Genomic DNA, 24,329 nt, shown 5'->3' with positions numbered 1-24,329 from the left:
AGCATGTGCACGATTGTGGGAGCAGGTGCTCAGTGTTGTGGAATCGTGCACGATTGGGGGAGCAGGTGCTCAGTGTTGTGGGAACATGTGCACGATTGGGGGAGCACGTGCTCAGTGTTGTAGGTGCAGCGCAGGTATAACTGGTATGGATTAGCATAAAACATCCATAGGTTAGGACTAACAAGCCTTCACCTGTACTAACAGATAAAAAAGATTTCTGTCTTTCATTTCAAAGATTGTAAAGTTCTTTTAAGAAGGCTGCATTAAGATTAGTTATTTTGACTTTTCCTTTTTAGTATGAGGTTATTTTATTGTCTTCTTCTGCACATCCGAAACAAATGTATAATGCTTATAATATTCTTGTACAAGGAAATACTCCCTATTGTAAAGAAAACGACAACAGCATTCGTGTTAACAAAAATATCGAGTCTGTGTAGCAACAGATTGTTCAGATCACGCCTCCCTCCTTCTCCCCACCGTGTTTGCGCCTTTCGAAAACCCACTTTAAAATGAATTGTGTCAGCCGCAAGAATACTGACTAATTGCTTCTTGGCATCGCTGAAAAGAACACGACAGTCACCTTTCATGACGGAGGGACTTCTGGGCGGCAGGATGAGACAAAATGTCCGCTGTGAATAGAGCCCGAAGCTCGTCACAGGTGCCCCCCCCCCATCCTGCGAGGGAGGCGGGGCGGTGGTCACAGGTGCCCCCACATCCTGCGAGGGAGGCGGGGCGGTGGTCACAGGTGCCCCCGACACATCCTGCGAGGGAGGCGGGGCGGTGGTCACAGGTGCCCCCGACACATCCTGCGAGGGAGGCGGGGCGGTTGTCACAGGTGCCCCCCCCCCCCCCCCCCCCCCACATCCTGCGAGGGAGGCGGGGCGGTGGTCACCTTTACACAACAAAAGCCACACAGCGGCCCAGAGGGTCTTAAGGATGGAGCAGGGTAAGGAAGAGCTTAGCTACGACAACTGGAGGATGATAAAAACCGCTCGGAAAAACGGTGCTTCCTGGGATAAAGGGCAATATAATATTACAGATACAAACATAATATTAATTTTCATAATAATATTCATAAAGGTGAGAAACACAAAAAATTATATTAATATTTATAATAATAATAGAGGGATATTAATAGTAACAACTGCAAGCATTTTAATAACAATAGTCATGTAAATAATAAAAAGATGCTAATTATGAGGATATTCAAAACAATATCAATAATACTAATAGTAATAACACTATTATTACTAATAATAACAAGAACAACAAGCTAAATCGTAATTTCAATAATATAAGTATTGTCATTCTTAGAATTATAATAATATTTACTAATGTTGTTACTGCTGTTAATACTAAAAATAACAATAATAATGATATTAACAATAATAACAACAATAATTATTATTATTAATGTCATATAAATACCACTGATAATAATAATATTTATTGATATTATTTTTAATATTACTTGTAGTAGTATTTGCACGATAATTGTTCTACGTGTACAATATTGCCTTCACCTTGATGAGGTACTTTACTAAGTTTTTCTTAGTACTACATCAGCCCATGTGACCTCCATCCTAAGAAGATGGTAGAGCGCCTAGAAGACGAAGCACCAGAATATCAGGGGCAGTGGAAGAGACACGATGCATCCTTTGAACCCAGTGGCTGCCAACGGTTGGCCCTCCTGTTACACCTCTGGGCCCTCAACAGGCTTCTGTGCGCTGCAGAGCTACTGTGGGAGCTCCAAGAAGTGGGAAGGAAAATGGACTCAAACAGGGCCTCCTTGTCCCTGTTGCTACCTTTGTGACACCTGAAACCGGAGCAGGATGACAGAGCCAGGCACCGGAAGCAAGCCAGCTACAGCAGATGCATGGGCAGACCTGATTGGCGCCCATGCCCCAAGGTGTGAGCTGCCACTGTTCTGTACTCCAACAGAGTGACAACTTGTGCCGATGCTGCAAAGGTGCCCCGCTCTGTGTGCATCGATTCATCTCTACGTCACAGAATGGGCACTTTGCCCCTCTCTGGCAGTCTTCATCGACAGAAAGAACTGGGGTGGCACACTTCACCTATGGGTTTTAAACCACAGCTGGTTTGTGATAACAACAGCCAAACTTTTGCTACACGTGGATGTAAATACAGAAACAAGCTCACATTAATCAGCAGAGGACATTATTAATGGTAAAATGTATTTACAGCCGCATGAAACTGATCAGATCAATACTGGGCCCAAGTGGCAAAGCTGGGGTTTGTACAGCAGGACGCCTGCTCCTGTGATGTTAGTCCAATGTTTGCACATCTCTGACTTGTATTGCATTCACAGAGCACCGAAGAAGCCCCTTTGGAAATGTTCAGCAGTCTTAGATTTACACGGGTAGTCTCATTTTGAAAACTCTACCATAACTTCTAAAGTATCAGCATGGGTAATTGATGCAGAAATGTGCATTTGAATGTATAACTTTTTATTACGTTTTTCCTTAGAGAAACCCCATCAAGGAAGGAGTATTCTTTTCCATAAATAAACTAAAAAATCACTCGTTCGTAGTCTTGTCAAGAGTAAAGGAGGATGTGCTTCCATGGTGATGAATTTGACCTAAAATGTAAACATTCAGAAACTGAGAACTATGTGGTTGCATACGGCATTGTGCAGTCCCGTCTTGTGCAATACACCCATTTCTAGCCTTAACCCTCAATTCATAATGGGCAAAAATCTGCCCTGTGTGTAGTTCTTCCCCTCTCAGAAGTGCTATTAGTCACAAAATTCCACCAGTCATCACTCATTGAGTCAGGATTCGAAAATTACAGCTACAAGTTGATTTTGTTTTTATAACAATAGTTACTAAACAGTGTTTAATTTTTAAAATATTAGTTAATCCAACACACTGTTACTAAATACAAACATTAGGGCATCATTCAATCGTGGCTCAGTGCCTTTATCTTCACAGCATCAGAATTTACAGACACCATTAAGAAATTATCTAAATTATTTAATCGAGTGAAGTCGTCAAGACCTAGGAGCACACTATAGTAGTAGGCCCACGATGTGCCCAAAAAACTCTGCCACACTATGCGGAGTTCCTCAAGCGTTGAAGTGTGTTAGGTTCCGCCGTTCATGCTGATTTGTAGTGCCAGGTGTTTGTTCCGTGCTGAAAAATCTGTGAGAACGGCTCCCTGGGCAGCACAAGAGAGCGCTGTTCCTTTTCAGCTGCTCGAGTAGATTTTCTACTTGAGCGGCAGCTTCCACAATGCAAACAGAAGGCTTCTCCAACGCCAGCAGTTGCAACCATCTGCAACCGCTTGCGTTGAGAAATCTCACCAGCTGGTGGTCTTGAGTAAGATTTTCCTTGTTCACACTCGCCAACTCACCGTTGACGAGTGCCAGCGAGGAAAAAAATCCACTCCACTCCACTGCATGGAGATTTTTGGAACTCCACTCTCTAAGCGGAACACCGAGTGGGAAAAACTCCTCAAGTGGAGTGGAGTTCAGCGCCCACCCCTACTCCTGAGACCCCCTGGCCTTTCCTGAAAGTTCTTACGTTCCCATAAATTGGTGCAACTAAGTACCTTGAGGATGGGGACAGAGCAGGTAAGCACCTAATCCAATAAAAGCAGCAAGCTCCCGAGCTTCTGCTTCTTCAAAATTCTCTACAATATTCGCATTTAAATGATCCGCATCTACTTTGGTGAGAACAGCAGCTTTACTGGAACATCTGAGTTGGGGACCAAGATAAAAAGCTAAAGGTCATTGAGGCTGGGCCAGTGTTGGACCTTAATGGATAATGTTCTCCGCCATTTGGTAGGATCAGGAGATGATCAGGTGACCTCGCTACTCTATGCAAGACCAATCATAGAAGTTATTAGAACTGTTTGAAGTGTCCTCTGACTATGAAGCAAAATTCTTTCGTGAACTTCTGATCCATTATTCAGCCATCAGAGCCGACTCCATGCTGCTTCCTTAGTCATCCCTAAAATATAAATCTACATCCAATTATTTAAATTCATAATTTTATATAGTCTCTTATTGTTTTTGAAACACTGGCATGGCAGACATCTAGTGGATCAATGTTGGGCACTTCATTCAGACTCAAAAGCAGGAAAAAAGTTCTTATTAGCGAGGCCCTTGTGACAGAGGGGATGGATTCATGAATGCCTTTCTATAGAGCTTTCACAGGTGAGATCCTCAAATGAGGTTACATGAGGCATGGCTCCATCTATAACTATCACAGATCAATTTTAGCAGTTCCTCTCTTTGTTTGACCGTGACATCTGCGAGATATGCAGTAGGGGCAGATGATGGTAAGGTTTTTGTTAAGTGCAGATGAAGTTTTCAAACTTCGCCCCCCCCTTGCAGATGCAAAGATTCCACATCCACAGGAACAAACGACTGTTTTTCAGCTGCAGAAAATCCTACATTCAGAAACATAGTAAGTGTATTTTTCTGCAGGCATGGCTTTTACGATTACTTTTTTTCTACATGGAAAAAAAACATTTTCCCATAGATAAACCACTCCTCTTTTACTCCCTCCATTTTAGCAGTGTTTCATCCCAATTTCCTACCTTGGAAATTGACTTACTCCTGTCCTTAACATGAGTCAAACATTGACTGATTTCATAGGAATAAATTGTCCACAAAAATGTTTTGAATGTCACAAAATATTGTTTTGTAGGGATGCAGCCCCTGTGATCCCTGAGAAACCTGCCTCTGTGAGGAGATTTACGCATGCATGTAAAGACACCATACCGCTGTTCTTTTTCCAGTGTGTAAATACATTTAGGAGTGCAAATACATCATCTATGAACGAAAGAGTTGGCCTTTTCTAACACGTTGCTGTTCGTGAATGTAACAACTGCTTGAAACCAAAAGAGTGAAATTCACCCCTTTAAGTTATCTCTTATATTTGGTGTGGATATATATATAAATATTTCGTTCACATAAAATTCCAAGAATGCTCCTGGGAAGCTACTGGCAGTTGTCCGAGAGTACGTCCATACATAATTATTAACACACATTTGTAAATGTACATGGTGGTTTTTTTACGCATGTGTACATTTTTTAATGAAAACCAAATTGCACATGAAAGTTTTTTTCTTTTTCTTCACCAGAAATGTATTTTGGTGGTGAAGAGACCCTTTCCTATACACCCCTTCCAGTTGTTAGGGCATTGCCCCCAGCCCCAACCTGGAAATAGAGTTACTCCTGCCCTTGACAGGAGAAGCTCTCTGACAACTTCCTGCGTACCGACAGTCTCACAAGTTAGTGGCTGTTCGCCTGTTTTCAAGGCCCATTTCCACTTTTTACTCCCATATAATATAACGCCTACATAAATTGATTTACGACTGCACATTCATGTTGGTTTAAATTGCAAACACACATTTCTCTTGCAAATCAGCTGCTAAGTAAAACTTTCACGTACAAAAAAGAGTTTCTGAATCGCGACTGTGGATTGAAGGAGAGGAATATTTGATTTGGCTATCATCAGGTTTGGACCAGTTGCCCATGAGTCCAACCCTAACTCCAGATTCATCAGTTGCACACCAGAGTACACGTCCTCGTCAACGTTTACGCCTGTCTGTCTAATACGACCGGCCTCCACGACTGATCACGACAGGTCGTCGAATACGACAGACTGCTGTTAATGGCACTCCCCTGCTGCAGTCATAGCAAACAAAACAAACTGTAGCCAAAACACCCAAGTGTAAACACGCACCTTATGCACAACATGGACGTTTCCACTCTGGAATAATCCACGGTGACCTTTAGAATTGCCATCTTTCACCAGGAGGGATTTGACCAGTTTGCGTTAAAAGCCAGAAGCAAAATCGGGAAACAGCAGTCCGGCGATCCGTTGTGCCGAAAAGAAGATTATGTTACTTATTGCGCGTGTTCCACAGATTTAAAGGGCTGAAAACAAACATATCGTCTTCGGTTTTTACAAATCATATTTTACGGTTCCAAGTCAGCATCTGGGCCCGACCAATCGAGTCGAAAACGTGGCTGCATCTTTTATCAGTTACCTTTCTACGAGTTTTGTTTATCTGATGCGCGCATTGATGCCACCTCTTAAAACTCTTGTTGTGCACAGAAGCGCCTCTCAGATAAAAGGCGCTTTATCAGCAGCTGCTGCTCCCCTAAGGTAACACGATCGCAGAAAATCGATATCACAGCTAAAAAAACACATTTCTATTTCTTTTCTTTTTTTTATTTTGGGTGCAGAGGGGATTACCTGGGCCACAAGGGAAAGGAAACCCGTGCAGTGATTTAGAGTGGTTCGGTGCATGTTTGCGACGATTCTGCAAGGGGCACTGCTGCGCGAGCCTTAGTTTTTACAAATTCAATCTCTTCTCGTTTGTTGTCAGCAGGGTTGGTTCATTTATTTATCATTCACTGCAGCATACGTGAAAGTGCACGCAGATGGCGTGTGCATTGGGATGTGTAGATTGGTGAAACCTTCGTGAAAGTGCACGCAATGGGTGTGTGCATTGGGACGTGTAGATTCGTGAAACCTTCGTGAAAGTGCACGCAATGGGTGTGTGCATTGGGACGTGTAGATTCGTGAAAGTGCACTCAGATGGTGTGTGCATTGGGACGTGTACATTGGTGAAACCTTCGTGAAAGTGCACGCAGCTGGTGTGTGCATTGGGACGTGTAGATAGGTGAAACGTTTGTGAAAGTGCATGCAGATGGTGTGTGCACTGGTGTGTGCATTGGGATGTGTAGCTTGGTGAAACCTTTGTGAAAGTGCACACAAATGGTGTGTGCATTGGGACGTGTACCTTAGTGAAACCCCCTGAAGGTGCACGCAGATGGTGTGTGCATTGGGATGCGTAGATTGGTGAAACCTTCGGAAAGTGCACACAGATAGTGTGTGCATTGGGACGTGTAGATTGGTGAAACCTTTGTGAAAGTGCACGCAAATGGTGTGTGCATTGGGGCGTGTAGATTGGTGAAACGTTTGGGAAAGTGGAAGCCAATGGTGTGTGCATTGGTGTATGCATTGGGATGTGTGGATTGGTGAAACCTTTGTGAAAGTGCACGCAGATGGTGTGTGCATTGGGACATGTAGATTGCTGAAACCTTCGTGAAAGTGCACACAGATGGTGTGTGCATTGGACCGTGTAGACTGGTGAACGTTCGTGAAAGTGCACACAAATGGTGTGTGCATTGGAATGTGTGGTCTGGTGAAACGTTTGTGAAAGTGCACACAAATGGTGTATGCATTGGGACGTGTAGACAGGTGAAACCTTCGTTAAAGTGCACGCAGATAGTGTGTGTATTGGGATGTGTAGATTGGTTAAACCTTCGTGAAAGTGCACGCAGATGGTGTGTGCATTAGAATGTGTGGATTGGTGAAACGTTCGTGAAAGTGCACACAGATGATGTGTTCATTGGGACGTGTAGATTGGTGAAACCCACCTGAAAGTGCACGCAGATGGTGTGTGCATTGGAATGTGTGGACTGGTGAAACGTTCGTGAAAGTGCACGCAGATGATGTGTGCATTGGGACGTGTAGATTGGTGAAACCTCGCAGAAACCCTCCTCCCTTTCTCCTACCGCGTGTACTCTTTCTACAAACACTACACCTTCCCCTTCTCCTTCACCAGCGCTTTTCCCTACTTCCGCGCCTCTCGCTTTACACGAAACAATGTGTCGTAAATATAACCTACAAATCATACAAAACACATATCAGTTGCCATGGTAATGCTGTGCGCATGCGTAGACTCAGAAGCAGGGCCTGGAAAGGTGGAGAGCTGCCCTTTCCGTTGCAGAACATGAATTGTCCCCAGATCACCAGCGCAGTGCGAAGGCGCAGAGCGGTGAAGGTGTCGTCGTGGCTCACAAGGACCAGACGCAAACCAGGGCCTCGGCACCTCTAATGCGAAGCACACAGGCCTGGGTCACTAGGGTCAGGAACCATCTGCAAGCTGCAGCATGCTTAATGCAAGTCCTACCACACTCATAGTTTGAGAGCGTTTTGTTTAAACTTACCCACTCCTAAAAGGGTGTCTGGGCTTCTGAGGGTGGTTTGACTTTCCAAGGGGTGCTGGAGCCCCCAAAAGCACTAGGGTTGCAGTCTGCGCCCCAAGATTTGTGAAATGTCCAAGGGTGGATCTTTACAGCTGTCTTGTGTGAGCGAGAAGATGTTTAAGTAAAACATAGGGGGATGTTGTCAAGCCCCTACCTCCGCCTTGCGCCAACATAGTGTAATTTTTTTTACGCTAACACGACGTTAAGGAGGACATTCCCCCGGGCCATATTTACAAAGTGGCTCAATGCCTGCATTGCGCTAGTTTGTAACCCCTTGCCCCACATTATGTGCGCCAGGAATGTTGTATGCAAGGAGGTGTGCCAATAAAGGAAGGCCTGAAAAATGACACCCGTGAAATTTACAACATTTGACTGCGCCATTTTTTTTCCGTCATTTTTAACGCCTGCTTAGAGCAGGCGTTAAAGTGACGCACCCATTTTAATCAATGAGCCTCCCTGTGCTTTGCTGCACAAGCGTCAACATTTTTGAAGCAAAGCGCCACATCAGCGTAAAAAATGTTGCCGCTATTGTCCAAACAACTGCCATGATGCGCCATGCTATAAATATGGGTAACCATGGTGCCATTGGGTGGGGCAGGGGTGACACAAGAAAAGTGGTACATTGGGACCGATGCAGCACTTTCTGGTAAATATGCCCCATAGATCTATAGGTTGCAGGCCACAATCCTATCCAGCTCAAGTCTTTCAGTGGCCATTGACATGGCGGCACAGTTAAGTGCTGGGATGTCCCATAATTTATTGGTTAAAAAACCAGAAAGGCCATAGCAGCTTTTCATCCTCCATCCTAAGACGGGTGCTTTGGCGTAGCTTGAGTGGTAGAGATTTTATTTTAGCACCTTTCTTGTGGTAGTTATCAGCTCTTTATTCCGGTGTTGGTGTAGTGCCAGGATACCAGTTTGGTGGCAGTGTGCTTTATAAATGACATAAACAAACACAAAGGGGGTCATTCCGAGTTTAACTTCCCCCCGTCGAAAGACCACTCCGCGGTCAAAAGACCGCGGGGGCCATTTCGACTTTCCCGCTGGGCCGGCGGGCGACCGCCAAAAGAGCGCCTGCCGGCCCAGCGGGAAAGGCCCTGCAACATTGAAGCCGGCTCCGAATGGAGCCGGCGATGTTGCAGGGGTGCGACGGGTGCAGTTGCACCCGTCGCGATTTTCACTGTCTGCAAAGCAGACAGTGAAAATCCTGCTGGGGCCCTGTTAGGGGGCCCCTGAACTGCCCATACCAGTGGCATGGGCAGTGCAGGGGCCCCCAGGGGCCCCACGACACCCGTTCCCGCCATCCTGCTTCTGGCGGTGAAAACCGCCAGAAACAGGCTGGCGGGAAGGGTGTCGGAATCAGCGGGAAACCGCCGGACCCGGCTGGGCGACAGCGGCTTTATAGCCGCGGTCGGAATAGCAAAGGAAGCACCGCCAGCCTGTTGGCGGTGTTACGTGGTCATCGACCCTGGCGGTCGATGACCGCCAGGGTCAGAATGACTCCCCAAAGTGTTTCCATTAACACTCAGAGGTAATCAACCCCTAGCGGTGGTGGGAGAGCTACTCATGCTGAAAAATGAGTTCTCTGAAGCACTGTGTCCTGACAGTCTTGGATGGAGATCTTGGTGCAGGGAAACGGAGCAAGAACAGCTGAACTTCACCTGAAGCAAACTAGAGATACGTGGCTGGCATACTTTCATGAAGGACACGCCCTTGCCTGAGTTTACAGTGAAATTAAAGATCGCAGATCTCAAGTAGAGACTCACCTGGGGTGTTTCTTGTGATATTATATTGTCCATTTTACTGTTAATGAGAAGAGTGGAAAGATGTGAACTAGAGCCTGTGACATATGGCATTGCAACAATTATTGTTCTGCGCATCTGTGCCGTCTCTCTGGGTAAAAGTGTATCCGTGGTGAGAGGTTAATTTTGGGAATAAGAGGAGCCTCAATAACATCTTGGAATTAGAGCCAGAGCAAAGAGAAAAAGTCCAGCTCCCTTAGGAGCCTTGGATTACGGGAGGCAGTGGATTTCACCCCCAATACTTAAAAAAAAAAAAAAAAAAAATTGTGTATTTTACAGCTCACAGGGCCTGATGTAGATCTCAGCGGAGGGAATTCACCGTGACGGATATTCCGTCTGGCGTATTACAATCCCCGTAGGATATAAAGGCTCATTATACAGTGTTCGGGATATCCGTCATGTTTGTGACAGAGTATTCCCCTCCGTCAATACCTAAATGAGGCTCATATTCACTTGCGTTGTCTAAAGATTCAGAGGTTCAGAGGGCACACTCATGAAATATTCACTCCCGTTGTGCCAAGCAAGCCCAATCTTCCATGATCAAATTTTGAAAACTGGTGTGAAACAGTAGAGTTTTCAACAGACTGTTCCCTAAAAGTTGGCAAAACCTGATTCACAAAGAGCATCCACGCTCGTGGGCGGACCTTCGCAATGAGAAACTGCAGTGCGGAGACCCTGCCATGAGTGCGGCTATCCCACCAGAAGTGCGGAGGCTCTTAGTGAATTGTGCCCTCTATGTATTGTAAAAGTGTATCAGTCAAGGTGTTACTCCCTTAAGAATGGACTTACAGGTTGTGAGGATGGGGTCCCGCGTACTGTCTGTCCAGTGCACATAAGTGTGACCCTTGTATGGCCAGTGCATCCGCATGGGAAGAGGCAATGTTCTGAAGCTCTGTCTCGTGTGTGTGTGGGGAGGAAGCAACGACGCTGTTTATGAGGGTGCAGCTGGCCCTCCCTTCCACCAGTCTTAGCACATGCATTTGCCTTTTTAAACCCATTTGTCTTGGGAAGAAAGGGTTAGCTGTTCCCATGATGGCTTCTTCTGCAGAATCCAGGATATGAATCAGACGAACATAATAGCCAGTGTTTTAGTGCAGGTTAAATGCACAGACCCATTTGTTCCTTCTGAGAACCACAGGTTCATACGTTATTTCAACGAATATCTAGCTCACGATGAGTCAATATGTAATTCTTTGTCACTATACAGATGAAATTGTGCCCTCCCTCATAACTGCAATTTTCTTTAATGACTCGGAGCTATGATTCATGACATCATTTACTGTGCAAACAAATAGGTGTTATTGTTTGCAACGTGGGCTACAGAATCTGGTAATGACACTGGCCTTTGTGAAGGGACTTTGGGCCTGATTACAACTTTGGAGGAGGTGTTAATCCGTCCCAAAAGTGACGGTAAAGTGACGGATATACCAACAGCCGTATTACGAGTCCATTATATCCTATGGAACTCGTAATACGGCTGGTGTTATATCCGTCCCATTTGGGACGGATTAACACCTCCTCCAAAGTTGTAATCAGGCCCTTTATACTGATCAAATTGTCTATAAAGGCTGTCAGTTATTACATTAATATGGAAGAGTGTTGGCCAGATCTGCCCTTCATTATGGATGATCATACATCCCCTAGTTGGTGCCATTAAAATGAGGGGTGAGGGGGATGAGTGGAGGGGGAATAGATCGATAGATAGATAGATAGATAGATAGATAGATAGATAGATAGATAGATAGATAGATAGATAGATAGATAGACAGATAGATAGATAGATTGGTCTGCAGGCTACCTGCAACAAGCACTTGATAAATACAAGGATTGGACCAGATGTGTAAGGCATGTTGTTGGTTCAACAATGCGAACTGTTACTTCCGGATGCAACTGCTGCATCAATCAGGAAAGCGACCATCAGAGTGGCTGAATAAACTCCTGAAAATGGCATCCATCTTTCATACACATATGGTAGCCATGCAGGTGTGGCTCTCTTGAACACTATGGGAGTTACCAGGCCCAGCAAAATAATGCATTTAGCATGAATACTGCTGACTGGTGGCATTCCACCTGAAAATGCCATCTGCTGCAAGCAGACAAAGTCTATAGATGGCATGATGTGCAAACGTCTCTGGGAATCGGCTTAATAAGTCCATTTTCCACTTGATATTATTAAAAATCTTTTACTCCCTGTTCCCTTTCCCAGAAATACTAGGAACCCCAGTAGCAGTAAGTGTGGGGGAGGGAAGAAATAAGGATTTTTATGGGCCACTAGTAATGAGGGCCTTGCCTTATCTAGTCACTCAGAAATCTTCTCCTGGGAATATTAGAACTGATAGCAATCATATTCTTAATGACATCACGTTTTCTGAATGCATTTTTGCGCCTCATATTTGTAACTTTGCAATACCAATTTAAGTTTTAGAGTGAGTATTGGAATACCTCATCATTAAAAGATATTTCATCTCCTTGTGTGGATGTTTGAGTCCCACAGAAAATAAGTTTTCATAAGAACATGAGTGGACTGTTCCATGCATTGTTATGGTACGTTGTTGCGATTTTTATAGCTCACAATATACTTAGGGCCTGATTACGACCTTGGCGGATGGGATAGTCAGTCACAAACATGACAAATATCCCACCTGCCGCTTTACAAGTTCCATAGGATATAATGGAACTTGTAATATGGTGGACGGGATTTTCCACCGGACAGGGCTTTTATGTCACTGGACAGTCCGGCTTTAGGGTAGGGGTCCGCTCATCGTGCCTGCACTAGTTTCCCCAGCACCCAGGGTCAACTGCAGTTAGCACCAGGCAGCTTCAGGTGAGTGAGAAAAAAGAGGCATGGGCAAGGTAAAGAGAGGGTGATTAGAGAGGGCGAAGAGGAAGAGAGAGAAAGGGATGGCTGGAAAGAGAGACCTCACCAGGAGATGAAGGAAGTGGGGCTTGTTTGAGAGTTTTTGCCAGGACTGCTTCCGGTTCCCCAGCCCAGCCCGGTAATCTAGGGGTGCCTTTCCCCACTGCCCTGAGGTTTCCATCGGACATCAGAGTCTTGGGTAGTCCTGACATGATAGTTTTTAGTTTTGTTGCTTGATCTGTCTCTAGTTTGGGTGGCAATATATTATTTAATGAGCTGTGTTACTTCGGCTGATAGCTAGTTTTTTGCTCGATGGTTAGAGTTAGTTGAACCATAGTGTGGCTAGCTCTCTTGCATGGTTAAGATGTGGTGAGCACCAATGTGGTTCCCTGTGTAGTGGTTCTTTGTGTATGTAGATGTAGCATGTGCTTATGATAATCTGTGTAATATGTTTTTGATATGTTATGCAATGTTTCCATACTGGCTAGAGGTTCTTATAATGCTAGATGTAGATTCTGAATCTCAGATGATTTGCTCCCAAAGTGACCATGCATCTGACCACACTGACGGGAGCACTTTTATCTGCAATACAAAGCCGAGCAAGGAGCTTTACAGACAAAGGAGATGAAAGGCAATAGCCAGCTTACCCACAAACACATTTGTCTTACCGCGGGTGCAAACTTTTAATCAGCTCTCTGTTTCTTCCCATGTGAGGATTACAATCTCATTGGATAGTATATTGAAGAAACATGTTAAGAGTGAAAAAGTCGACCAAAGTGGCTTAGAAATCATGGCAAATAACAGACTTTAGTAAAAGAAAATAGTGATTTTCAGAGTTTCCTTCAAAAAACCATCAAGGTTTAGCTTCTGTAACTATTCTTCTGGAAGCCATAAATCCATGAAGACAGCAAGATCGCTGACCATAAAGAGCAGGAAAGCATACACCATTGAAGCTTCTGATGAATGGATGGTGTCTGTGGGGATTGTTTGAAGAAAGTGTCATGGATACCATAAAGAGTCTTAAACCTTAGTAGTTCTACCAAATAGCAGTCAGTGAGATGTTCAGAGGGAAGTGTATTGTAGATGCACCTGTTCACAATCTTGAGCAACCAGTAGGCTGTATTTTGTTTGCGCTGAATGTAATATTCAGATTAAGTGTGTTTGAGAATCCAAGTTGGGTCAATAAAGTTCTGTGTACAATTGGGTGATGGCCACAAACTGGAAAGTGAGGCGTGAGATCAGCTGTTCACAAAAGAGCCAACCAGAGAAGATTTAAAGAGAAATCGAGGTCCGGCAGCTGTTGCGACTGTTGGATTATAAACCAGCTTGATGGATCGTACGGTGTCTATGTCCTTATACAGGCTCTGTGAACTCACAGCACAATACCACTATTTATAAAGGATTATTTTAAGGACAGATCATCGTAAGGTTAGAGAACAATAATGTGACTCCTTTCACCTGTGACATCAGTGACAGAGAATAAAGAGGTGGAGTCTTCCTGCTACGCTAGGTAGGGGAGTTGAGAGTCATCACCTTGCTTCGTAACTACCCCTCTGCATGGATTAAGGCAGTGGTTCCCAACCTGTGGTCCGGGGACCCCTGGGGGTCCACGAAGCCTTCTCAGGGGGTCCGCCAGAGCCTAGAAAAGTAAAAAATATTAACAAATATTGACAAATTAGGTCCCCAGCTTCCAGTAATGACTCAGGCAGGGGTCCCCGGATTCCCATGATGATTCAGTGGGGGTCCCTGGGTTCCATTAATGTTAAAGTGAAGGTCCACAGAAATCAAAAGGTTGGGAACCACTGGATTAAGGGATTGGACCACCTCTTAAGCATACAAGGGTCTTGAATTCCACATAGCACCACGTGAACGGAGCTACTTTCTTCACTGCGTGGTGGGGGGCTGGTGTCCACCTTCGATCTGCCGCTCGCAACCTACGTGGAATACGAATATCAATGGCGAACCATGTCCGCTTTTCATGCCTTTCCTCCCAAGCATCTTTCAGCGCAGTCAGCCAACAAAAGGCAGTGTTTCACATATTTGTGCTGTTCAGGCTCCAAACTCAAACTTTCCATCTCAATCGGTGACAAGCACGTCGCCGGGGTCTGTGAATAGCGGCAGGCTCAGCTGTGCTGTGCCGCATACCGTATTATTTGCAGGATGTAATTGCCTGCAGTGGTAGAAGTTCCTCGTTTACCACTCCAGTCCAGGCACAATAGAAGGGGAGGCTGTCATAAAAGAGTCCGCCAGTTGGGCGCTGAATAGATTTCTCTACTGAGCAGGTAAAGGGATTTAATTAAAATTGGGGCTTCTCAAAATAGAGATGCTTATGAAGACAGCACAGGTTAGCTTTGTTCTTCTAAAGGGCTTAATAGAGTCTTAATGGATTGACCTATCATTCGATTACAAGACTTGCATGCACAAAGCCCATAGCGTTTAGGGCGCGAGGGTGGAGGGGATGTGGGGAGGCTTTTATCGCCCGCATTCCCTCAAGCGTTTGCAATTTATCAACAGCTTTCTCACAAACAAAAGCATCTCTGAATCAGGCGAACACTTGAGGGCATGAAGCATTCTCGGCCATGTCTGTGGGTACGCGCGTGTGGCGACGAGGGCGCTTTGTCAGAGGAAGGGAGCGTTGCAACAGCGAATCCTCCTCCAGTTAAGTGAGTCAATGTTAGGTGGACATCATCCACTCTTCTTTGCTGGAATGAAAGGATTAGTCAAATGTTCAATTAAATATTGAATAGGGTCTATCTCAGACCCAGGTGAGTTCCACAAATAGAAAAAAATAGAACAATTTTCGAAGGCATCCCAATGTTTATCAATATTGTATTTTTCAAGAGTGCAAGCATGTTAACATTGCTACAAATGAGGTGTTGTACTGAATATGGTTACCTAAAAGAGAGGAAGAAAAGAACTGTTATGTCTATGCGCCCAGAAAGAACAAAAGAAAAAGGTGCTATGTTGATATACTGAACCATAACATAAGAAAAAAGAGGCGTTATATAGGCCTTGGTGAAATTTAAATTATGCCAGCGTAATTCGCGTTAGGTCGTGAATTTTGTATTATGCTTGCTGTGCAAAAATGTATCATGAATATCGAGTTCACAGACACTGGTCCAATTTTGACATGGTAGTCTCCAAAGTCTTTTAATCCCAACTCCCAATACCAAAACTACTTGGAACCACATTGGTAAATCCGAGAGAGGGAAGAAATTAGGTTTTCTGAGGCCCACTAGTAATAAGGGGTTAAGGCCTATCTAGTCATTCACAAACTACTCTCCAAGTACGTAGTGAAATTGATAGTAATCGTATTCTTGATTATATCACATTTTCTGAATCTAAATTTATGCTCCGAATTTGTATTTTTACAATAACAATTGTTGTCAGTATTAGAATACCTCGTCCTTGTAGAAGTATTTTTTCCTCTTCCTGTGGGTGTTTGAATCTCACAGAAAGGAAGTTTTCATAAAAAAAGAGGGGACTTCCCATGACTTTTATGATATTTTACAGATGTAGCTCATTGTCTACTTTTAGTATGTCCTTGTAGCACAATTGCCCACCTAGGTGTGCGTTCACCCACGGCTGTGAGGTTTCCATCACACTGTGTCTCTTCCTTGGGTGGCACTATCTTATTTAAGGATCTGCGGGTGTCTGACTTTGACTTTGGAGATGTGTGGCCGGTGGGCTTTAGTGATTGCTTGTGTGTTTCTTCAGTTAGTAACATTGTTATTGCTTGGTGGTTAGAGGTAGTTTGATCATAAGTGTAGGTAGATATGTTGGATGGCTAAGATGTGTGGTGGGCATGAATGTGGCTCCCAATGCAATGAGAAGCTTCCCAAAGACATATTTGCTGAATACCTCGTACTCGTGTTAAAAATGCACCCCAAACACAGAACAACAACAAAACGTTGGCAGCTGTTGTTTATGTTGCTTTTTAAAAACTTTTTTTTTAGCGCGAAATGTGTACTTATCTCAAAAATTGACTCAAGTATGCATTTCTCACTCAAATGTGATGCAAAACGACAGATTTGAATTTCACTTGACAAAATGTGTGTAATTTTGCAAAATGTTGTTTTTATGTAGATTTGCTGAGTCAAAACAAATGAAGCACGCATCATCAAAGCCAACCGTGCTGGATTGCATTTTCAGTCCTGACTAAAACGTATAAAAGCCGGCTGCAAAAAAAAAGAACACAAAACAGTTGGATGCATTTATAGGAAAAATAATTTAGGCCCTGATTTATACTTTTTTTGTGCCGCATTAGTGTCATTTTGTGCCGCAAAAGAGGCGTAAACGTACAAAACACAATTGTATTTTATAAATTTGTCCCTCTTTTGCGTCAAAACATGACGCTAATGCGGTGCAAAAAAAGTATAAATCAGGGCCTTAGTGTGTGATACTTCTGCGCACTTTTAGATACAAAATAGTCCCTAATGTATTGCAAAGTAAGCTGTCCATAGAAGGTGGAATGATACACCAAACAGCCAATAGCAGCAGGACAGAGAAAATAATTCTCTGGGTGGAGCCAAACTCAGTTCTATGTATTTTTTAAAGGAATTGCTAAAACTAGGTGTTGGAGACTACCATGACCAAAGAAACGTGGTATAATACAAAGCCCAACCATAATAAAAAAGAAAAGGATTACTAAATTAGCTTTGGTTGAGGTGAGATTTTTGAAGAAATAGAGAAATGTGTTGATTAAAATGTACGAGTAATTGTCCAGATTCTTAGGAGCTCATTATGAGTGCCCTGGTATTGTAGTGATTCCCTTCGTAAAGTTACTTTTAATGAAGGTGCTGGCAATTCTGTACGATGGGGGATACTAGCACATTAAAATTGGGCCCCAGAGATCCCCTTAGAAGAGCAAACTTACTGGGACATCTCTAAGTTTGATCACAATTCCACTTGTCATCCCTCAATTCTTCCAGTTATAACACCCAGGAACTGTCACGACTTACGAGCTGCTTTACCCTGGAGGCCGCAGAGTGAGTGCCGTGGATCCTGTTCTTGAATGTTCGGCCTTGGCCCAAGGTGGGACGACTCTTTCTGGTAGCCACGGTGCTGCAGGCAATGGGTACGCCAAGAGCAGGCCGTGTCCCTCAGAAGTAACGCCAGAGGGAAAAAAACCCTGAAAGGGGAAAAAACCTCCACAAAGATATGTTCCTAAAAGAGGAACAAAAAAGAAGAGATATCAGCAAGAGCAAATACAGGAAAAAGTATTCTGAACTGACGAGAACCAGCAGAGGAATACAAGGAAGCAGGAGCGAAGACACCATACAAACAGAAAGTGTTGCAGCGCAAGGAGAGAACAAACAGGAAATGACCAACAGGAAGTAAAAGGACACCATCTTAGATAGGGAAAAGCACATAGAACAAAATGGACTAGGAACCATAGAGAATAGGGAACAAGGAATGCTGGGAAGAGAAAGGTAACATGGGAAGGGGGAAAAACATAAAGGAAGGCACAACCAGATGTCCAAAGAAAAGAAGAAAAGAAAAGAGAAGAAAAGAACAGGTGAGTGGGGTGTCAGACATGCCTAAAAACGCAGTGCACAGCAAAAGAACGAGGCCCCATGCCCAATTTGGGGCCTCTTAAAGCACACAGCACACTGGGGGCGCGTCGCGTCTGAGAACCGCGTGCTGCGGCCTGAGCCAAATGTTCAGCTCGTGCCGCGCGCAGCGGCGTGACAGGAACTCCATCTGCCTTGGACTGGTGGAGTCTCTGGGTGAAAGACTAGAGTCTATGGTCATTGCAGACATTTGTCCCTTGAAAACACTTCTGCATATTTGGTGAAATCAACTTCAGGGGAGTAGTAATGTATGGTGGCATATCTGCCAAGCCAAGGTGGCATAGTAGACCTTGCTCTGGGATTGTTCGGCCTTCAACAGGGGACCTAGAGTTTTCCTGTTTGGGACTGCCATGATTTACATGGTGGTGCTCCACAGAAAGTGGGTTGCGATGTCATCAATGGACCCAAACTTAATTGGGCAGGCCTCTGATGTCTTGGGTGTCTGTGATGGTGGATCCAGCCGCAGCACCCTCGTCAGGCACACCATCTTCTTCTACGCTATAAATGAGGCAGGGGATTGCGGTGAACAGTCTTCAGTTTCTTTCTACTTTGAAAACATATCTCAGTGTTGCAGGATTGTAGTTTTTAATGTACGTTTTTTGTGCTACCCTGCCACTGATCCAGCATTGCTGCTAAGTACCAGTGGTGGCTGGAGTCGGGGCAAAGTGGCGGGTAGGATGGGGGGGGGGCACAAAACAAACAAGACACACAAAAAACTAAACTTACCTGCTGTATTGCACAGCCTCCCAGCTTGCCCTGCGGTCAATCCCAACGCTGCTCTCATGATGCTGGTAGAATGAGAGCTGCGTCAGGATTGGCCTGAATGATCTTGAGTTGCACTCCCAGGCAGACTGGGAGCCTGCTCCTGCTCTCTTGGAGACAGCTCAGTGCGCATGTGTGTTTGGCCATCCTGAGACGGTCGGCCAAACACACATACGCACTGAGGTGAGTGCATCTACTACTCCCCCTGGTGCTGTCATCTCCATGGCCCCGCCCCCCCAAAATAAAACTATAATAAACAGCTGGTGGGGTTGGGGGGTGACGCTCCTCCATCATAGCAGAGGAGTCATTGCTGCATGTACGTGTGCTCCATTTAAATTCAGTGTATGCAAATTAATGTTATGCAAATATGCTAAAACATTTACAAGGATCCAGGCCCTTCCAAGCCTACCCTGGACACACTTTGGCACATATTTATACTTTTTTAGCGCCGCTTTTTGACGCAAAAGCGGCGCAAACTTACAAAATACAATTGTATTTCGTAACTTTGCGTAAAAAAATTATGCAAATGCGGCGCTAAAAAAGTATAAATAACAGCCTTTTTCTGGGGACTTTGAAATGAGTAACGATGTCCTTAGCAAAAGAAAAGGGCATGATTGAGAAATAGTTCTCAATACAGAGAAAATAAAAAAAAAACTGAAAAATAAAACAAGTTCTAGAGAACACTGCACCATTTGCTCCACTTCTCTGTGATTTCAGTCACCCACTTGCTCAGTACAACTTGTGTAGCAGAATGTTCATATGTGAATGAGTATCACAAGCTAAGCATGTTAAAGTGTTTATTGGTCAACATCCTAAATGTAATTGGACCAATGGTGCTGATGTTGTTTAGGAAGTTACCACATTTGTGAGTTTTTTAGCTTTCAGCTTGTTAAGTTAAATATGTGAACTATGTGTGTACTAAACTATGAAATCTACTTGCATTATCTCTGCGCATGTACACATTAGGCCTTGACAATCACTTTAATGAAATGTCTGCTGTCAGATCCAGCACTGTGTTTGTCCCTGCCCTGGAGCTGCTCTTGACATTTGCAAATATGATCAAATAATTATACTACAAAGCTATCATTAGCAATATTTATTAATGCATTGAAGGATAGTGAAGCTTAGAAATGAGAAAAGACGCAGGGGGTCATTCCAAGTCTGGCCTTCTTGAGACCGCCAGACTAGGGGTGATTGTCAGACCACTGCAGTAGTGGTGATCCGATTTGCCACATTCTGAACGCGGCTGAGATGCCGCGGTCATACCGCTGACACCGCCAGGCTCCAGTCAGCCTGCAGCCTGGCGATCTCGGCAGTTGTAATCTGCCAGGGCAGCGCTGCCCTCCGGATTCCGAGTCCCCATCTGCCAGCCTTTCCATGGCGGTTTACACTGCAGTGGAAAAGCTGGCAAAATGGGGGTGCCCGGGGGCCCCTGCACTGCCCATGCACAGCCCCATCGCGCATTTCACTGCCCGAATTATGGCTGCATGGTTCCGAGCCTGCGTCAATGTTAAGGGCCCTCTTCACCGCAGGGCCGGTGGGTGGAAACACTGTTTCTGCCCGCCGGCCATGCAGTGAACTTGGAATAGGGCCAGCGGTGTCCTGGCGGCACTGGTGGCACTGGCAGTCAGGTTGTGGGTTGAGAGGCCGCCCGCCAAACTCAGAATGACCACCTCAGTACCTGAATGGTACTAAGAAATAGATAAAGTGGTAAGCAGTTGCAAAAAGGCTGGGAATGGAAAGGAATACCTTGTGCATGGGTATGATGAAAAATAAATTATCATCAACATGAGTATATGAATGTGTTCAATGTCACCGTTGGGTCCTGTTACACTGGACTACCTGGGGAAGACCTGAATATTGCTTGGGCTACGTTATGTAAAGGTGATAACATTATTTTTAATAAGCATCAATTATGTTGTTACAGATGAGAAATGTTTGGAAAATAACACTTTGGCCAGAAACGCCCAAGAGAAAATCAACGCTGCCCTCCATGAATACACCATGTGCCATTATCCTCATTGCATGGACAAGTTCCGACTGTTGTTGTTGCGGTTAACTGACATCCGGTCCATCAGCATGCTGGCTGAAGATTACCTCTACCACAAACACATGAGTGGGGAGGTGCCTTGTAACAACCTGCTCATCGAAATGCTTCATGCCAAGCGGTCATAAATGGCCATCACCTAGTGACTCAGAGAACAGCCACCAGAGACAGTACGCCAGAGGTGCGCACTTGCAGCGGATACAAATGAGAATCAGATTGGCCGGTCACTGATGCCCATCCGCAAAAGCATTTTTCCTAGTAATGTATTTAACCTATACTATTGGAAAATTTTGAAAGATTTATTTTATTATAACTGTGGTTTACCCGCACAAAAATACTATGTGATATATGTATCAGTCTTTAAATATGACCATCTTATTTTTACTTCTATCAAGATTCAAAAAGATCCATCGGAGAACGAATTAAATGGTTAAATTTCAATTGAACCCCAGTGTGATCAAATTTAATGGACTCCCACAATCCATATCCTGTAGGAGGAATTGCACCTGAAGAGCCTGAAATGAGAATAATGTGCATATTTATTTTTGTTATCCTGCAAAAGAAATTGCTATTTTATGCTTGAGAATGACCACATCTCAATATCTTCTGTGTATTGTATATCAGCTCACTAAATACGCATAGACTCAGCCTAACTTAAGAAATTAAATTTAACTTCCAGTGGTTCAAGTGCATGTTTTCTCAATTGCTAAATGTTTTATGCATTTTGGCATTATTTCTACGCCTTTGATTATGATATTCTGTGGATACTGGTTTTATTTACTATTATTACTGAGTTCTGAATCAACATTCTGCAGATTTAGACAATCAGCAAGCTATTACATCCAGGAAATGCTCTACCACAGACCAAGACAGATGACTTTGTAATGTTTGTTGCCATTTCTTGAAACAGACATCTTAACACGTATGAGCAAATCGAGACCATACAAACACTATTACAAGGAACACACGTTTTGCTATGTGGATCCCAAAACAGTAAAGTTCATATGAACCTCAGGATATCAGTAAGAACTATGGAAATGCTTATGAAACTTATTGAGCATATTGAAGAAAAAAGAATTATGAAATGTAATTTCACTTTGTGACCCAGGTGCATGGATGATATTGAATCCTGGGTCCAAATCTCTGTTAGGCACGTATCAGATTATTGCCGGGTGTATTAAGCTATACCCCCGAACTCGCTCTACTGATCTCAAATAGACTTAGGGAAACAATAAACCATTATGATGTCTTGAATCAGATGAAATATTCCCCTTTGGATCAAGCAGTTGGAATATTAGTTGGCAGTCTAACCAATGTTTGCATCTAGAAATATTACTATTTATTTGGCATGATTTAAGGGTGCTCTGGTGAGTTCACGTGGTGGTTTGAGAATCAACAGACCTTGTTTAATGCTTACTAGAAATTCAGACATTGTATATATGAGGAGTTGCAAACAAAGTTTGGCTTGTCTCTAGAAAGTTCAAGATATACCAAAGGACTAACAGATCCACTAGGATAAGAGGCAGGGTGCTTGGTGTGAAAGATCTGGAAAACAGGAAGGGGCGCAGCCTTTTCTACAGGCTGATTGATGGGCAAACATCAGCTCTTCTTTTGAGAAAATATTTTCCTCAGAGGCTTCTCACTTGAGGTATACAAAGTTTTATTTTGCCCTTTAACTTTTTGCAGAATTCCAAGTTCCCAGATTCCCTTCACCTTCTCTGGTGCACATTTTTTCTCACTTACCAATATAATTTTATGCTACTTAATCCGAACAATGCAACTTAGGTGCCTTGTGCAACAAAGAACAAAGGGCCTCATTAGGTCTTGGCGGAGGGAATACTCAGTCACAAATGTGACGGATATCCCATCCACGGTATTACAATCCCTATAGGATAGAATGGGATCGTAACATGGCAGACTGGATATACCTCATGTTTGTGATGTAGTATTCTCCTCCACCAAGACCTAAATCAGGCCCAAAGTGTTGAAAGGAATGCTTGCTTGATTGAATCTCAGCCCCTGGCAATCCTTCAGCTTCCATTCCAGTGCATTGTTTTTCACCCCTATTTCACTCCAGGCAGAGGACAGCCAAAGACTTACATATTTGTGTAATAATTAGGCCTGGGCGGAGTTCACGGAGTTGCATTACGCGAGCTCTCCGAAGTGCCCAAAAAACTCTGCCGCGCTGCGCGGAGTTCCGCAAGTGGCGGAGTGCATTAGGTTGCGCAGTTCGGGCTGATCCCGCACAAAAAATCAGTGCAGATGGCTCCCTGCACCGCGCAAGAGGGCGCTGCTTCTTTTCTGCCACTCGAGTTGATTTTCTACTCGAGCGGCAGCTACCTCAACGTGAACGGAAGGTTTCTCAATGTGAGCGGACGGAACCATTTGAGAACGTCTGCATTGAGAAATCTCACCGGGAGGTGGTCTTGAGTACGATTTTCCTTGCTCTCGCTCGCCAACTCACCATTGACGAGCGCAAGCAAGGAAAAAACTCGGCTCCACTCCACTATGCAGAGTTATTTGGAACTCCGTGCTCTAAGCGGAGTGCGGAGTGGGAAAAACTCTGCAAATGCTGCAAGAGGAGCGGAATTCACTGCCCACCCCTAGTTATAATACCGTACTGAAAAATGCATGCAGAAGTTTTCATTGTAAGTTTTACATTTTGGGGAGATTTTCCACAAACGCATTGGGGATGAGAAGGACACTGAGGGCTTGATTAAGAGTTTTGAGGATTGTAAAGCCTGTCTGCTAAACTCCCGGCAGGGTGGCTGTCACCTCCGTGTCGATCACCACGCTGAACCTATTACTAGTTTCCTGCTAGGTCGGGAGGCCGAAACCTAGCGGGAAACAGGCTACAGTATTGTCCCAGGCTTGTAATCGTGCCGGTGGCAATGCTGTAGCTCGCAGGGTGCAAGGCAGACAGTGAACATTGCAACAGTGCCCTCCTGTATAAACAGCAGTGCAAAAACACAAAGTAGCAAATAACACATGCATCAGGAATTGAGAGTTATTTGCACCTGCTTTAAAAGTATTACAAACAATTGTGAGTAACTGTTGTAGGCAAGCCCTGTGCTTGTTTTTCTTTCATTAATACCTCTAGCATACAGTTTTAACCTGAATACAACTGGTGGTAACTGCTTGATCAAAACTATAGCCCAACAAGTAAGATGAGAACACCTTGCTTTTGGACCCATTATATCACTAGTGCAAGAATCTATTTGGGATATTTTGCAGGCGATTCATAAATTGTGAACCAA

At 44.2% G+C, this 24,329-nt stretch overlaps 1 protein-coding gene across 1 annotated transcript in view; it reads left to right on the top strand.

Annotated features, from left to right (window-relative positions):
• NR5A1 (nuclear receptor subfamily 5 group A member 1) overlaps positions 1–21,753 on the top strand; it is a 310,911-nt gene extending 289,158 nt beyond the window's left edge. Inside the window, exon 7 of the mRNA XM_069242538.1 lies at positions 20,953–21,753. Within this exon, the coding sequence (XP_069098639.1) occupies positions 20,953–21,200 (248 nt within the window). The 3' untranslated portion in view covers positions 21,201–21,753. The remainder of the gene's footprint in view (positions 1–20,952) is intronic.
• The last annotated feature ends 2,576 nt before the right edge of the window (positions 21,754–24,329 follow it).

Source organism: Pleurodeles waltl, chromosome 6 (genome assembly GCF_031143425.1).
Source record: "Pleurodeles waltl isolate 20211129_DDA chromosome 6, aPleWal1.hap1.20221129, whole genome shotgun sequence".
Classification (NCBI taxonomy): domain Eukaryota; kingdom Metazoa; phylum Chordata; class Amphibia; order Caudata; family Salamandridae; genus Pleurodeles; species Pleurodeles waltl.
Note: the sequence above shows the minus strand (reverse complement) of the source record. Positions and strands in the feature narration are given on the sequence as shown.